Genomic DNA, 17,788 nt, shown 5'->3' with positions numbered 1-17,788 from the left:
GCCTGCTTTCAGTTGCTTGCAGCACCTCGTAGCACCATCCCCTTCCTTTCCTGCCTTCCAGGCTCAAGGCAGTACCTGGGCATCAGTGCCCACAATTACCCCCTAGGAGATATCTCCCTACCCTACTTCCTCCTCCCAGCTAGTGCTGCTGCCTGCAGAAAGACTTAGAGATGCTTGCCAAGGTGATCTTTACTTCCCTCTTTCTAGTGGGAATTGATGGATTTCATGCCTGTCTCTTTTCAGGGCTGCAGAAAGTACAGCAGCTTGCAAAAAACACAAGATACTTCAGACAAAGACTGCAGGAAATGGGATTCATTATCTATGGCAATGAGAATGCTTCTGTTGTTCCTCTGCTTCTTTACATGCCTGGTAAAGTAGCGTAAGTATCCAAGGCATCTCAGAATCACACCTAAGCACAAGGTGACCTAAGATGGCTTTTTGACACAGGTGTTAGATTATGCGTTTGGAATGGGGTGATTGAGTTTAGAATTCAATTGTACGGCTTCTCAGAAGACACCTGCCAGCCTGTCAGCTAGAACTTTCTCCCACAGGTCTTATAGAAGGGGAACCAGGTGCTAAGACTGACCTCTCTCCCTAAATTCAAGCTCTGTTAATTTAGGGAAATCACTTATCTCCTCAGCCTCAACTGTAAATTAAGCACAATCCTGAACCTCCTTCTGACCCAAGATCTTTCTCAGGGAGAACTTCTGAAGATCATCTCTCCCCATATTACCATAAAAGCCATGTGATCAGGCCCTGTGTTTTCTCCCATTGAACTCTGCGGCAAGAGGACACTCTCATTTCAAGCGTGGAGAAGCTGAGGCTGACCGCAGTTAACCTGCCCAAAGTCATACCAGTCAAACAGCAGTAAAAGTAAGATGCAAAAAACCCAAACTGAGGCTTACATTGAAGCTCATACTCAGTTTCCCATGCCCTTACTCTAAACGTGCTTTGGGGTTGTTTTCTTTATTGCAACTTTGAAATTGAGCATTAGCAACAATTGCATAAAGAGGAAAACATGACTTTTTGTCAGTTTGGCGGGGACAGTTTTACACATGAGCCCTTCTCCAACCTGCTAGAGACTAACTACCTCTGTTATAAAAAGGAAGTTAACTGGCAGAGCACGATGGTTCATGCCTGTAATCCCATCACTTTGGGAGACTGAGACAGGTGAATCACCTGAAGTCAGGAGTTCAAGACCAGCCTGGCCAATGTGGTGAAACTCTGTCTCTACTAAAAACACAAAAATTAGCTGGGCATGGTGGTGCATACCTGTAGTCCTAGCTACTAAGGAGCCCGAGGCAGGAGGATCACTTGAACCCGGGAGGCAGAAGTTGCAGTGAGCTGAGATTGTGCCACTGCACTCCATCCTGGGTGACCGGATGACAGAACAAGACCCTGTCTTAGAAAAAAAAAAAATGAAGTTAACTAAAATCCTTTCTAAAGGTAAAATGTTTGTTTATGTCTCTGACCAAGCACATGATGGAAATTCATATTCAACATACTGTGCATCAGATTTTAGAGGTCCTAACTCCCCTCCAATGTAACCCATTGCTAGAACTTTCTGTTTGACTCTCTAATCACCTGACTAGATTGGCAGAGTATTTGAAGTATAGAAAAGTACCAATTTAAGAGGTTTAAGGCTTACTCGTGAAAAGTCATGGAGGGCAAGACTGTTACAAGTTCCTAAAAGACTGATTCCTCAGAGTATGCTCTGGAGTCATTTTACCACAGCAAAATCACAAGCAGTTAAAACACACATGAATTTTTTGGCATGCCACATCATTCACACCAGTTGGCCCTTTGTTCACAGATCTGGGTCAGGAAAACAAAGCATGAAGTGTCCGAGGAGATCATGTGCTACAGAAATGTACATCACACTGCTCTCTGAGAATGTCAAGGAGGGGTGACAATGGTGATTGAAAGTAGCAGATAATCCAAAGACTTTTAACCATCTGATTTTTGAAGGTGCACACACACACACACACACACACACTTATTCAAAATGATTGGGGAAATGATATGTGTTGGAAGAAATATTCCAAACTTAGCTCAGGTTTATCTAATATTGCATCATTAGCTCAAAAGCAGGCACTGAAAACAAACTTGTCCAAGGTATAAAACATAATTCTGGAGTATTCCAGTGACCGTAGGAAGTGTTCTGGATAGTTCCAACTTTAATGATAAAAGCTGGAATTAGAATCCGTACAGGTTGGAAAAATGAACCAACCCAAAGAGAAGAGTCCACAAGTAGTGAAAACAAATGCATGTAACTTCAAGAATTCATATAATATGCTATGTACAATATGCTTCATATAAAAGTTATGTTCTATGGTGCGGTGAAAGGTTTGGAATAAAAACTCTTCCTAGCTGGGGGTTCTTGAACAAGTTACTTAGCTTTCTGAAGCTCCAGTTTTCTCATTTATAAAATAGGATATAATATCTATTTCATAAGGTTACTGTGAAGATTAAACAAGATGGTGTCTGTACAGGAATTGGCATGTTACCTCTTATATAAGAGCTATTAAGTGTTAGCTGTCATTATTAATAGCATTGTCATTGACAATAATAATGGCATTTTTAATAATGCTAATAATGTATACAAAGCACTTAATATAGTACTTGGCAGCCACAAGCATTCAATCAGTGGTGGTCATTTTACTATTACTCTGCAACAATGATGATCATTATCAGTTTCAGCTGAGTGCTAGGTTGAGTCACCATGGTTGCATGGCTCTCCAAAATAATTACTGCAATTCTTGATTGCATTACTAAAAATAAAACATCCAGAAAAAAATAGTAGGTAAAGATCCTGCTATACTCTGCTTCCATATTGCCATATAGACACTGGATAATATGTCAAACCATCCTGTTTCTTTTAACTTAAGATTGTTTTTTAAGAAGAGCTAATATCACAGAATACTGAATATATGCTAAGTAAGGCTTTGCAATCTCAGTGATTACCCATGGAGGGTAGGATGTTTAGCTGTAGTTTATAAATGAAGAAGCTGAGACTTAACAAAGGTCAAATTACTTTCTAAGGCCGGACGCGGTGGCTCATGCCTGGTGGCAGGCACATGTACTCCCAGCTGCTTGGGAGACTGAGGCAGGAGAATCACTTCAACCTGGGAGGTGGAGGTTACAGTGAACTGAGATCGCACCACTGCACTCCAGACTGGGCAACAAGAGTGATACTTTGTCTCAAAAAAAAAAAATTACTCTCTAAGACTCACACAGGTTGTAGGCACCAGAGCCCAGAATTCAAAGCCATTTCCATTTGCTTCATAAACTAGAGCTCTTTCAAACAAACAGCACAACTCCCAAGCTTTAGTTCATAGGAAAAAAATGCTCATTAAAGCAACACAGAGCATAAATTTCATTATGTTTAATGTCATCATTGGTGATTCAAAAGGCAACAATCACTACAAACAGAAAAAAAAAAATCTGTTTGGTTCACCTAAGGAAACAGAACAGGTTAGTTACAAAAGGTAGTATCACCTATTACTGGCAGGAGTTGCTGGCAACAGCTTGCCCTGCTGTCTGGCTTTGTTTCCTTCTGTAATATTTCTCTGTTGGAAGTTTATATGTAGAGACATTTTTAAAATAGGGAGTTAATTGTATAAGCCAGTGTGGAAGCACTTCTTTCATTTGGTCATTTAAAAACCTTTGATTTTATTAAAGAATGATGATCTCTCCACATGTCCTCTTACACAGAATGAAAATGTAGTCTGTAGCCAGTTATCCTTTTGAACAAAGCCTTGTTATAACTCTACCACTGGAATCTTCTACAGAGCTGTGTAATGTGATTTCACCCATAAAGCATACATTTAAATAACCAAGAATGTATCGTATTTGGTACTTGGTAAAGGGTTTGTTCATGTAATATACTTGGAAGATGGTGTTACACAAGCGGTAGTGATTCTGCATACGATACAATGCTAATGTTTATTATTATTATTATTTCACATAGTTTAGTTTATTTTAACCTATTGCCAATTGCTTTGGGGAGTACAAACAGAGGCTCATGATATAAAATTTCCAGTGCAATCATATATATTAACTTAAGAACACTAGCTTTAGTAGTGTAAGGTTTAAATTCAAAAGTGCTCCAGGGAGATGCCAGATTAGGCTAATGAATCAACAGAGTCATATATTTTGCTCTGCATTCTTTGGCAAAATGTGCTTCCTTTGGTACAAAGAGAATCATGCAGACAGTGAAAGCGGTCTTCTGGGAGTCCCAAAAACTGGCCTGAGATTATGGGTCAGTTGGTTTGTACTCTAGCAATAAAAGCACTTGACTTGTTTCTCAGACAATTATGAGCTCTCATTCTGTGCAGTTCTGTGGGCAGCCTTCCATAGGGTGATCAAGAAAGAGAAAGAACAGCCTCTGTTTTCAAGCTTTCTCAGCTAGAAAGCTTCATCTCCTTCTAACCTTCCTAGTTGAAATCAAAGGGCTAATCTTGCCTCGCCCAAGCCAGGGGGCCAGAAAGGCTGTGTGTCCTGTAGGTCTTGCAGTCTTTATTGCTTCATCTAATAACCTGTGTTCTGTCTGAAGCAACCAAAAGGCAGACTGCTCAACAGCAAAACAAGTGAATGGAAGAGCAGGCTTACTCTCCACATCTGGTTCAAGAATTCTTCCTGAGCTGTGATTGGAAGGTTTCTCTGGTGCTGTCAGCTTCCAGCCTAAAATAATACACCAGCAATCTCTTAATGCTAAGAACAGATCTGAGGCATTTACCTCACTTATGGGTAAAGTCATTCAGTAGTTAAATTTTCCTGCAAAGACTAACAGAGCCCAAAAGGGGAAAGAGTCACTTGGGAATACATGCCTTTTTATCTGACCTTCGCTCTCAGCACAAGAGATTTACTTCCTTTGAGCTTAATATTCTAGAATTGTTACTTATAATAGCTCTGGAAAAGAAAGAGACTAGAAGGATGAAGGGAAGGAATCATAGCTGACCAAGGTTTTACCCTGCATCAAACAGCTTTCTAGTTCTATGACTTATGTCCTATAGGCTGTAAGGTTCTCTGTGTGAACATTTCTTTCCTGGTCTCCCTTCTGCCTCATTCCTCTTAAACCCAGTCACTGAGTGTATTATCCCTGTGCATCCCTGGATATGTTCATTCACATATGAAACAATCAGGGGACCTTCCTACTTCTTATCTCTGATTTGATGGAAAATAGAATCTTTGGCCCTGCAGTGAGTAAACTGGCTTGGGGTTGGATACTACAGACCCTCTGATTCTGGTCTTCACATCATACTCACTAAGTATGGGCTCCTTGAAATTTCCACATTACATTATTTGTATTAAGTTTTTAAAATATATATCCTTACAACTAATATAGATTCTTTCTTTATGGACTTGCATTATAGGAACTGTTTTATACCTACGGATCCTGCAGATGGATTTTGTATCACTGTTAAACCAGTGTAATAAACATCAGCATTTTCTGCTTGGTGTCAGAGACTCAATATCCATAATTATCTAATGAGTGTGTCAGACCCGTAATACCACATGCATCATTATGAGAGGCACCAAGTGCCTGCCCATTTATTTGTCAGTTGTATTTGACAGCAGTTTAACAACTTCAATCATCTTCTATTTATTATCATAATAAAGAAAAAAAGTCAATTAGCCATATTCCTTTTTTGTCAGGATAATTTTGTCTTTTCTCAATTAACCACTTTTTTCTCTCTCTCTCTTTCTTAAGGGCTTTTGCAAGGCATATGTTGCAAGAGAAGAAAATCGGGGTGGTGGTCGTGGGATTTCCAGCCACTCCCCTCGCAGAAGCTCGGGCTCGGTTTTGTGTTTCAGCGGCACATACCCGGGAGATGTTAGACACGGTGAGTACGCCACAGGCCAACAGGATCTCAGTACCAGTACCCTGGATTCAAAGCAAGTCCTTTTATTGAGACAGCTTGGGGTTCTCTGGGTTTCCCTTGGGTGATTTAGGAAAACAGCACTGGCGAAAGTCACTGCTGACAAACAAGGGCATGTCAACAACAGCCAACACTGTGAACACTCAGCAGATAGAAAAGAAAATCCATTTAGCAAAGATTTCAATAGTATTTTGGTTTCCTAGAAAAGACTGACAGAGTAGCTGTATGTTGTGCTATTTACTTGGTCTTAAATGCAAAAGCAGATCTAAAAATGCTGTTTTAGACTTAATTACATGTATCCTGACATTTTTCATAGCCACAAAATCTGCCATAATAAAATAGGATCCAAGTAAGCAACATGTTGGAAAACCAATAACAAGAACAAATCTACATTACAGAAGCCACACCTAAGTGAAGCAGAAATGAGTTTAAAACTACCTTTTATTGTCTCTTGATTTCCATTTTTATATGAATGAGTAATATCAGAGAACAAAGCCATCTAATCAGTTTGGAGTTAATGGGAAGAGTCACATAACATAAATGCAGTTTTGCAAACACTATTGAGAGTCAACTATGTGCAAACTTGGGTCAAAAAGTCTAGGAGAAGATACTAATAAATGAATAACACATAATACCGGACAAAATAACTTCATCTTGAAAAAGAAACAGAGAGAGCTGTGGGAGCATGAAGGTGGGAGTGAATTATTATAGTGAAGAAGGTTGACAGGGGAGGTGGCTTTTGAGCCAGGCCTTTTTTTATAAAGATTATGGAGCATCATTCAAGGCTTCCAATCAATAGAGTGATATAATCATGTCATTACAAAATAAATGTAATGAATTGGAAAGGGACAAAAGGAAAGGACCTAAAATGGAGCTATTTGAACAAAACAAGAGATGACAAGGCTAATGGTAGTAGAAACAAAAGAAACGAATCCATGAAAAAATATTACAAATGAATGGACTTGCCATGACTTGACAAATGATTGGATGCAGTGCATGTGTGGGAAGAGAGAGAATCGAAGACAATTTGAGGTCTTTAGCCCTGGTGAATAGAAGGATGGTGAAGCACTTAAATGAGAGAAGGTATAAGGGACAACAAATTTTCAACAGGAGTGGGGGAATAGAATGAGCTCAGTTCTAGACATGTTGAGACTGTATGTCCAGGGGCCACCTATAGAAGAAAAATAAGATTCTAGAGCTTAGGAGAGTATGCAAAGCTGGAGCTGCTATAGTTGAGGGAACTGAGGGACCATTACAGCCAAAAGTAGAAGATGTAATTGTCCAGATGTGAGCAAGAGTGAACACGGCAGACTCCTGGGGAGTGCCTACATTCCAGGGAAGATACAGGAATCGCAGGTGGGGACCCACACTTACATAGAGCTAGAGCAGTCAGGAAAGACATATTCAGTATAGTATTAAAGTCCATACAGAGGAGAAAGTTTTAAAGAGGAGGAGGATCAAAATGCCCCTGAAAACTACAGGCGTTTCAATGCAGTGAGGGAAGAGAAGAAAATATTGCATTAGCAATTAGTAGAAGTTTGATGTTGCATAGAATAGGCATTTTAAGGGAATGAATGGAACAGAAAGAATAAGAGTGAAGAGGATAATTCGAGTCTGAAATTATACACATACACATGTGCACACACACACACGCAGAATTGTGTTTTTCATCTTCACAAGGATAACCTCAAAACGTAAACCAGTGTACTGTACACAGTAGGTACACAGTAAAAATTACTGAGTAGCATGTTAATAACTGAGCTAACCAGATTTCAAGATGAGTGAACTTTGTTTTTATTTTTCTTTTTTTTTTCTTTTTTGAGATGGAGACTCACTCTGTTGCCCAGGCTGAAGTGCAATGGTGTGATCTCGGCTCACTGCAACCTCCGTCTCCCGGGTTTAAACGATTCTCCTTCCTCAGCCTCCCAAGTAGCTGGGACTACAGGCATGCACCACCACATCCAGCTAATTTTGGGATTTTGTTTTGTTTTGTTTTCTTTTTGAGATGGAGTCTCACTCTGTCTCCCAGGCTGGAGTGCAGTGGCACGATCTTGGCTGATTGCAACCTTCGCCTCACAGGTTCAAGCAATTCTCTTGCCTCAGCTTCCCAAGTAGCTAGGATTACAGGTGTGCACCACCACACCCAGCTAGTTTTTTGTATTTTTAGTAAAGACGGGGTTTCACCATGTTAGCCAGGACAGTCTCGATGTCCTGACCTCATAATCCACCCGCCTCAGCCTCCCAAAGTGCTGGGATTACAGGCGTGAGCCACTGCACCCAGCCTAATTTTTGTATTTTTAGTAGAAACGGGGTTTTACCATGTTGGCTAGGATGGTCTCGATCTCTTGACCTCGTGATCCACCTGCCTTTGCCTCACAAAGTTCCGGGATTACAGGTGTGAGCCACCGCACCCGGCCAATTTTATTTTCTTTACACCCTTCTCTATTTCCCAGGTTCTCTAAAATGAGTATGTATTTCCAGAATGGGAATTTTAATAAACTGTTTCTTTTAAATGAAATGAGTTGGTGGTAAGAAAAGGCAGGCAAAACTTTCAAGAAGTCTGACTGTAGAAAGAAAAATAAGTTTAGATAATACCCTTTAAAATGGAGAAGACTTGAGCATGTTTACACATTAAGGGAAGAAGACAGTGAAGAGGGGACCTTGCACAGGAGGGAGAGAAAGAACATGGCCAGGAAGCAAGTTCCCTGAGATGGGAGGAGGGACAGACAGTGTGGGTGAATTTGTAATTTTGTGCTCCAAGCAGCTTTGAGGTGTTCATGTATGTGATTCTCTTCACAAGTTCTTAATTGCTGCAAAATACCTGCTTTGAAAGGATACTGAGACATCATCTAGATAAATGCCTCAACTTTTGAGATCATGTACTTATCTCAACAAAAAATTTTGAGCAGTTCCTTAATGTACCTATAAGAGAAAGTCAAAAATGACCCTGATGAACAACAAGTACATCAACGTAGCAACTGAATCTAAAGGCTCATAGACTAGAAACAATGTTAGATAAATGCACTCCAGACCACATTTGGACAAGACAGAGACAAGGCCACTCCACAGTACCTAATGTCTCCCTCTCCTAACTGACACGTGTGACAGTTGCTCCTTTACCAACAACAACTCTACCCTCACTTTAATTCTCTCGCCTTGCAGATAGAAATTATAAATATGTAGCCAGCCAGAAGTCCTACTTCTTGACAGCATCCAACCCAGAACCTGTCCCTGCTTCCTTAGAGTCATCTCAGGCACAAGCCCAAATGCAGTGAGAAGCCTCTCCCATCTTCCTGTCACTAAGATGCCCATGGTTCTTCTGCAGTGTCCTCCCTCTCTTATCCCAGCAAGCTAAAGAAACCTAACTTTGAGTATGAGTGTGTTCTGGGTAGTCTTTGATCAGCGGAGATTAACATAAATTCTTTGTAAATGATATATAATGTACCAATATATATGTACATTATATAAGAGACACAAATAAAAGTTTAAAAGGTTGAGATAAAAATGAATAGAGGCCACGTGCAGTGGCTCATGCCTGTAATCCTAGCACTTTGTGAGGCTGTGGGCAGATCACCTGAGGTCAGGAGTTCAAGACCAGCCTGACCAACATGGTGAAACCCCATCTCTACTAAAAATACAAAAATTAGTTGGGCATGGTGGCATGCCTGTAATCCCAGCTACTCAAGAGGTTGAGGCAGGAGAATCACTTGAACCAAGGAGGTGGAGGTTGCAGGGAGCCAAGATCATGTCACTGCACTCCAGCCTGAGTGACACAGTGAGACTGTCTTAAAAAAAAAACGAAAAAAGAAACCAGAATAGAAATTCTAATGTTTTCTCACACATTCTCCATAAATTATCTCACAGATACCACAAATGTGCAAGTCCTTCACTTTGGAAACCACCGAAGTATTCCATCCCCCACCTTCAGCAAAGATTGATAGAAACTATCCCAGAGAGGTGTCATTTTAAAGATAACTTTGGTCACATTTTCCTAGCACTGACATTTGATGTAGGAAATTTAGAAAAACAGGAAGAACATTTTAAATACTAACACTCTTACCACCAAGAAATCAATTACTTTTAACATGTTGGAGGAAATCTTAATTAATATCAGTTTGAAAGATTTCCCAAAGAGGAAAGTCCATAATGCCCATTAGTCACCCATTCTAACATTAACAACCCTCACTTTACCTTTTTCAAATCATTAAACCCTAATATTATCTTCCTCCTCATTTGAGGAGGTTAAGAAAAACGGGCTTAGAAAGGTTAAAAAGGCATGACCAATACCATAGGATTCGTGATATACTACAATCGAAAATGACCTTTTTTCACTTCTGTATCTCAGCTGTTTCATGTGTAAAGTGAAGGATACGTGTACCCGCCTCACGTAAGAGAGTTGAAACAGACGAGTTCTCAGTCCTTGTGAGTTAAGTTTTAGTATTTTACGGGACATAGAGATGACTATTTAAAAGCAGGGGGCCTGGGGTAGCATGAGAGGGCAGAGGATGATGCTGATCAGCTGCCACAACATTCCGCGTTATTCTTGGCCAGGTGATTTGCTGCGTCATGAAGTTATAACTTCACGTGCATTCTGCAACCATATCTTTTTCTTCCACAAGATTACATATAAGTCATTACATTTTAAAATAAAGCTTTTAAGGGTAAGCATGGTCACGTTTTTATTCTTTTCTTCACACTCTCAAAATAAAATAGTGTGGAGTTAGACCATTAAATAAAATGAATTAGTCTCTAACATTCCTCTAGGGTCTTAAACCACAACCTAATGCTATGCATCTTGCTTCTTTTCTTTAAAATCAAAGAAGCTAGCAAAATAAGACTGTGTATCTTTGTGAAGCTTGCTATTAACCTGGGCTCTGTAAACAGGGTACTTAGGTGTTCAATGATAGCTATTGGAAAGTAATCTCATTGCAGGTTTTGGAAGCTCTTGATGAAATGGGTGATCTCCTGCAACTGAAATATTCCCGGCACAAGAAGTCAGCACGTCCTGAGCTCTATGATGAGACCAGCTTTGAACTCGAAGATTAAGTTTCCTGGTCCTGAATGACACATAAAGACTTTCCGAGAAAGACCTCCCTCCTTGCCTCACAAGGAATATAAATGGATTTCTCCCCCTTCCTCAGGACAATTTTGGTTCCCAGACCAGCTTGATTGAATTGAGGGAGACATTGTTGTTTTTAATGTCTCCAACTCGGACTGCAGAGACAAAAATACAATTCCAGATTTAAGTCTCTCTTCTTCCAAGCATTCTACTAGAATACACACACACACACACACACACACACACACACACACACACTTCTGAGAATATTTTTAATGGCAATGAGCCTGTGTTTTAGCTGCTACTGTGCAGTCTCTTTGGTTCAGACACTTTCAGAGATTCCAACCAAATGCAAATGAGAGGATTTTAAATTTTCATTCAGTATGTTCACTATGTGTTTACTTATTCCATCTGCAGATGTGACTGAGTGTAGTGGACGGTAACCATCTTCCTTATTCCATTCATAAAAGTATCAGCTAGAACTCATCTGTACCATGGGACGTTCCAGGCAGGAGGGTAAAGAAATGTTGTTACTACCATTTGTCACATTTGGATGTTTTTTACAGACAAGTGTCAAAAGACATAGTTAATGTTTTGAGGGGGAGAGCAGAACTGGCCAACTGCGACTAGACATGTCTTTGAAGGAAATTTTCCTTTTCTTCTTGCTGGTCTCCTACAGTTTTACAGCTGAGCTTTTGAGGTTTGAAAAATTCAAGATGTTTGTTTCATGAGAAAGGGAAAAGCAAGCACAAGCCACCTTTAGGCCTAGACTAACACGGTAGTTACAATGACTTGAACCTTGTTGGTGCCGGGCACAGTGGATGCTTAGCCTGCATAGCCTCTATCACCTTAAGGAATTAGTTGTCATTTTCCTATTGAATTTTGAGTAAATGGTGAGATTCAAGGTCCTTTAGAATTGACTCCAAAGACCATACTTGAAGAAAGTATTGATTCAACAAGGACATTTAAAAGCAAATACTGACTTTTACAAGACCCTTGTTTAGGCCTATTATACTATCACTTGTTACATGCACTCTGAATTGAGAGAAAGTGGGCTTGCACACTTCAAAGCAACTAACTGTAATTTACTTGTGTTCTCTCTTTCTCGCTCTCTTCTTCTCAATACAAACATGAACTTCTATGGAAAAGTAGCCCTTTGTTAATCTGATCTAGTTTGTATGGAAAAAGCCCGTGGAGAACCTTATCTTTAACAAGCTCCCAGATGGTGCCCAGATCTGGAAACTCGAAAGAGCAGTGGTGACCTTTTAGCAAAGCTTCTGTAACAGTTTGAATGAGTTGCAGAACATTCCACTCCATCAAATGACACTGTAAACAAATCACTTCAAGAGAGGCTTGGCTTTGTGTGGCACAGATTGACCCATGCTTTCATGCTGTGCACTGAGATAGAAACTCCACCCGCGGCGCCTGCGATGGATGGAGCAATGTGCCCTGATGCTCAAAGCTTATTAAAGGAAAAAAAGTGATCAGCATGGAAAGTTTTTTATGGGGAAATAACCCCAGGTGGGTGCACTGGTTTAAAAATGGATCACAATGATAGAGTTCTTCCTGCATGTTTACAAGTTGTAAGGAGTACTGTTAGTGAAAGAGGAAAAGAAGTGGGTTCTGAAAATGCAGTTTCCCATCCAATGATTTTGATTACAAAATTCCAACTCTTCTCAGTGAAACTGGTGCAGCTTTATTGGTGCAGCTTTATTTTTGCAAAGAAAATGTGTCATAAATGTGAATGCCTTGAGTTCTATAAAGGAAACAGGAGGTCAAAAAGACAGAGAGACATCTAGTCCTTCCACAAGGTATGGCAAGCAATAAACAGCTTCCTTCCTTTCTGGATCTGTCTGTGATCTTCACACACACCTTCACAGCTACCCTTCAAGTTTTAAGCCCCTAGACGAGTGTCTTCATGAGCAGGAATGTCCACTATTACTACTTTCATGGAGGAGGTTGGGTCTAATTCATCATGGGAAACTACTTACACACCCAGTATGGAGGGCAGGGAGGAAGTTAGTCTCTTTTCACCAAGATCCAAGGGTGCAGGGGCAATTTATTATGCTACAATGTGCCAGATGAAAGGACCTATTTCTGTCAGAGAGTCCATTTTGAATATGCAGGTGTAAGAACAACTATAATCTCAGTAGAATGCTTCCAGGGTGCATGAGAAGGTGCTCAGGCTTCATAGGGCCAATATTAGAGTATATGTCATGTAGAATAAGGTTCATTAGAAGGGTGATTGTGAATAATGAGATTTTTAAATTTTTTAAGAAAAAGCTCTCAAATGCTAGGCTAGCCTAGGCTAATAGGTTCATGATTTCAATTCAATAGGATTATTGAGTCTTGATCACTATGTCAGAGCCAAAAATATCTCTTTGGCTAGATCTGTTGGAAAAGAGGATTTTCTATAATTTTATGCACCCTCAGCCCTTCTGTTCACATGCATACAAATGCACACACACACATACACATATACGATTTTCCTTTATGGAGGAAGCAAGTGTATAAAGGTATAGATGAAGATCTGGTTGGTTGAGAGATAAACGGAAGATGTTCTTGAAAATGACCTTCAGGAAAGCAGAAGATAAAGGTTCCAGATGATATTTGTAGGATGGCTATATCTGCATAATAAGTCATTCCTAATCTTAATAAGAAACGATGGTGTCATGAACAGTTACCCATATTGCTTTCTAGCAAGCTTTGATTTGACAGAGACTACAGGCTTTGGAATTTACTAGGAAGCTAGCTAAAATGCATATCCCTGGGCCCTACACCAGACCTTTACTGAAACATAATAGTTGTAGTGCCCAGGAATCTACATTTTTAACCAGCCTCTAATCCATCCCCAAATTTAAGAACATTATTCAAACTTCTGATTTGATAGACCAGTTGGTTCTAATAACAGGAACCTATTCTGATTATCTTGTTGATAATTAAGTGTATATATACTCATAAAATTAATTTATTCCACAGCCAAACTTTTCATTGGGACATTTTGTTTCCATTTTCCAAGTAACTTCTCTTTCTACAAAAATGGATCTAATATTTAAGAACAATCTGCCATTCATTTGGGTAAAACTATTCCTTCTTCAATCTTCTATATCATTCCCTAGAAGATGCCCATTTCCTTTTCATCACCTTGGCAAGATCTCGGCTCACTACAACCTCTGCCTCCCAGGTTTAAGTGATTCTCCTGCCTCAGCCTCCTGAGTAGCTGGGATTCAGGCATGTGCCACCACCAAAAATACAAATTTTGTATTTTTAGTAGAGACAGGGTTTCTCCATATTGGTCCATGTTTCTCCATGTTGGTCAGGTTGGTCTTAAACTCCTGACCGCAGGTGATCCTCCCACCTCCACCTCTGAAAGTGCTGGGATTACAGGCGTAAGCCACCGCACCCGGCCTGAGTGTGGTATCTTTCTTCTCTTTTCCTGCCCTTTAAAAAACAACCTTCAACATCTGATTATTTATTTATTCCAACAACAGCTCTTCAGTAGGGTAAAGGTCTTAACAGTGCTTCAAACAAACAATACTCTTCTGTATTTTTCTTCAGAGATAGCAAATATTACAAATGGCTTACTCTGATTTAAAAACCTAAGTTATGATGATGATGGCACATTAACTCTTAAATATATGTTTTGATTTATAGCAATAATAACAGTTATAATACTAGCAACAAGAACAGCACCTGGTGAATTCTTGGCAATATTTCCTGGTCTCAAAAGAGTAAGAACAACATATTTGAACTCTGTACTTCAGAATGCCCTACTCAATGGTGTAATGTTTAAAAAATTAAAAGGAGTCTATATTTTAAATATTTCTAGGCAATTATTGCGAGACATTGTCTTATGGTGTCATGATGTATGTGAGGTGTGCCTGTGTATATATGTGTGTGTGTGTGTGTGTGTGTGTGTGTGTGTGAGAAAGAGAGAAAAATGTATAATGTTTTACTGAAACATTTGAGATGACCAATTTCACTTTATTCTGCCTGTAAAATGTTAGTTTCTTCAATAAAAAATTAGCAAAATTGACAAAAATCATTGATGGTTTTCTGTTGATTAGGTTACCCTGAAAAAAGACTGAGATAGAGATTTGTATTTAGGAATTTCACTGGGAAAATTGGTAGGGGTGGCTGGAGCTGGCTTGCACTGTCATGAAAACCAATTGTGCACATTTCTTTCTAATTCTTCATTCAGTGACATCAGATTGGTAGCTTGAAATTGGCCACAATGGGAGTATTTACACCATGAAAACTGGCAAACACTACAAGTCAGGACTCTAGAGAGCTGGCTGTTAAACATTTACTACCACACTACTGAGACCACCTACAATGATACAATACCTACCTAAGAGTAAGGGAACAGGATTGGAAAGAGGGAGAAGTTGAACTATGTTATCATAGCAAAGGCCTCAGCCAATTCCATGGAAACTGTGCAACTGAGATGATCCTTTAGGGTCAACTCAAATTGACAAGGATGCCAGATGCAAGCTATCAATAGAGGTGTGGGGCCAGGCATTACCTCGGGGAGAATAACTCTATTCGACTGACAACAATGCCTGGGAAGGGACTCAGCTGTGATTTGCTATTTTTAAAATTATTTCTAACTGAAATAAAAAATGGTTTTTAAAAGTTTTATATCAGAAAATGGTAAACATACAGTAAAATAGAATAGTATAATGAGCCCACATGCACCTATTACCTGGCTTCAAACATTACCAATTCATGGCCAATCTTTTCTTCTATTCCCCCACCCATTTCACTCCCTCTCTCACCAGATTACTTTGAAGCAAACCCCAGAAATTATATTTTCAGTAAACACTTTACTGAGTATCTCTAATAGGGAGGGGTGTCTTAATTTATTCTTCTTTTCAATCTAATTAAAAAGTAAGTCTTCAGGATAACAAAGGCATCAAAATGAGTCAAATGCTAACCCTTTTTTTCCTCTATTGTATAGCCTGCATGTAAATTCCCTGGATCAAAACTAAGAATTATTTCTAAAGTCAACATATGGAGTCTCAAAAGATAATAAAGCAATCATTTTTAGACACTTACCATGTGCCAGACACCATATTAAGAACTGAAACATTATCTTCCAAGTAATCTTATAGAGATTAATAATGGCTTCATCTTGGAAAGCAACAATATTCAAGTTATAACGGGATTAGCAGTGCATAAAGAGGACTTCCAAAACTCTGATGTAGATTGTTTTTTCTTAGAATGGTCATCCTCTTTTTTATCAAATCAATTTTCTTAAAAAGTTATTTCAGCTAAACTTTGTATATTAACAGGAGTAATTCAATCAAGAATAAAAGAACAAGTGAAACCAGTTTACCGCATTTGGAAAAGTTTGATTCCCATGACAGTCTGAGTTTAAGGTAGGGACTGGTTATTCTAATTTTCATTGCATCCCTTGGTCCAAATCGGAGACTGAATTCTCACATTTGCAAGTCAACTGCTCTGAGAAGTTATCACAGATACAAACCAATAAAATATTCCAACAACAGAAGGTCAGAAAAGGAGCAAAAGGAGATTATGTTTTGCTGTGGCATATAACAGCACTCCCTTTTATTCAGCCCAGCTGCTAATTTTTATATCAAGAAGGGGCTAGTGATTTTGGCCCTCACCCAAGTTTATTCAGGATCTTTCTTAATTAGGTTTGGGTCAGCTGCAGTGCCCACAGCCAGGGATAGGTCTGGCTCCAATCATCACATCGTGCTCTTACTTCATTATGGGCCAAGAACTAAGGCAAGGAAATGGCTGCTGCTTTGTTTCTCCAGCCCAAACGTGTGGGGTTTTTTTTCCAGATTTGAAGTATTGCATAGAGTAAAGGCATAAGGAAGACCAAAAGACATGTAATGGCTTCACTGTGATGAGATCAATCTACCCTACAACTTGACTGTGATCCCCAGCATGAATAAAGCTCTGTATGTGAAAAATGAATGGGTAGCAATATGAGGTCATGGAAAAAGATCTTGGCATCATTTGAATAAAAAGTTTTCAACAGGCTGATGCAGCCAATCAGTCTATGAGTTTTTTTTAAAAGAGCAAAATAATCTCTGCCAACAATACATGATTTCCCCTTAATGTGTCTATTTTGTAAGTAATTGCAGTTGTCATGCAACGATTTTTATAGTGTCCATCCCAATTTTATATCATTTACACCAGTCTTTTAAAAAAATCACACATGTAAAGCTTCAATTAATCACAGCCACAAATTATAAGCATGTGTAACAAAATGGGTTTTCTTTCATATATAAAAATGTGTTAATATTTCAAAATGTAATTCAGTTCTCCCAAAAAGATTTTCAACAAAAAATATCCATGAAGAATTCTTAACTCTAAAAAATTATCAAACAAAACTTCAAAGTATAGATTTTTAAGAGATGTGTTAATGAGACAATTCTAAGTGGGGCCAATCAAAGTTAAAGATGTCCTATATAGGCGAGACTATAACTGCTATATACAGTCAATATTACAGATACATAATATAGAAAAATGAAAATATTTTATTAAAGTGGGCCCATTTCTAGTAAGATAAAAACTAACACTTTTGAAAATTACACTGATTATTTGACTGAGCATTTTTTAATTATTAATATCAATTAATTATTTATTCATAGCAAAGTAGAGAGGAAATATGACCAGTACTGACATCAGTCAACATAGCTCTCAATTGTGAACAGAAATAGAAAGACAGAGATTACCAGTTATTTGATGAAAAGCAGCAATACCCAAGTGGGTAGCCAAGGAGGAAAAAAATGAAAAAAATCTTAGTGACTGAAACAGACAATTCCTGGAAAAAATAACTTTTTAAAAGTTCAAATTATGATCTTTGTAGGTC

At 39.0% G+C, this 17,788-nt stretch overlaps 1 protein-coding gene across 2 annotated transcripts in view; it reads left to right on the top strand.

The window, feature by feature from the left end:
* Positions 1 to 13,919, top strand: part of SPTLC3 (serine palmitoyltransferase long chain base subunit 3) — a 157,418-nt gene extending 143,499 nt beyond the window's left edge. For both annotated transcript variants that reach the window (XM_012475016.2, XM_012475012.2), the window contains 3 exons: positions 244 to 379; positions 5,714 to 5,846; positions 10,815 to 13,919. In XM_012475016.2, coding sequence (XP_012330439.1) covers positions 244 to 379; positions 5,714 to 5,846; positions 10,815 to 10,928 — 383 coding nt within the window. In that variant the 3' untranslated portion in view covers positions 10,929 to 13,919. The remainder of the gene's footprint in view (positions 1 to 243; positions 380 to 5,713; positions 5,847 to 10,814) is intronic.
* The last annotated feature ends 3,869 nt before the right edge of the window (positions 13,920 to 17,788 follow it).

The sequence above is a fragment of the Aotus nancymaae genome, unplaced genomic scaffold (assembly GCF_030222135.1).
Source record: "Aotus nancymaae isolate 86718 unplaced genomic scaffold, 86718_ANA_hifiasm-v0.15.2.pri h1tg000001l, whole genome shotgun sequence".
In the NCBI taxonomy this organism is placed as follows: domain Eukaryota; kingdom Metazoa; phylum Chordata; class Mammalia; order Primates; family Aotidae; genus Aotus; species Aotus nancymaae.
Note: the sequence above shows the minus strand (reverse complement) of the source record. Positions and strands in the feature narration are given on the sequence as shown.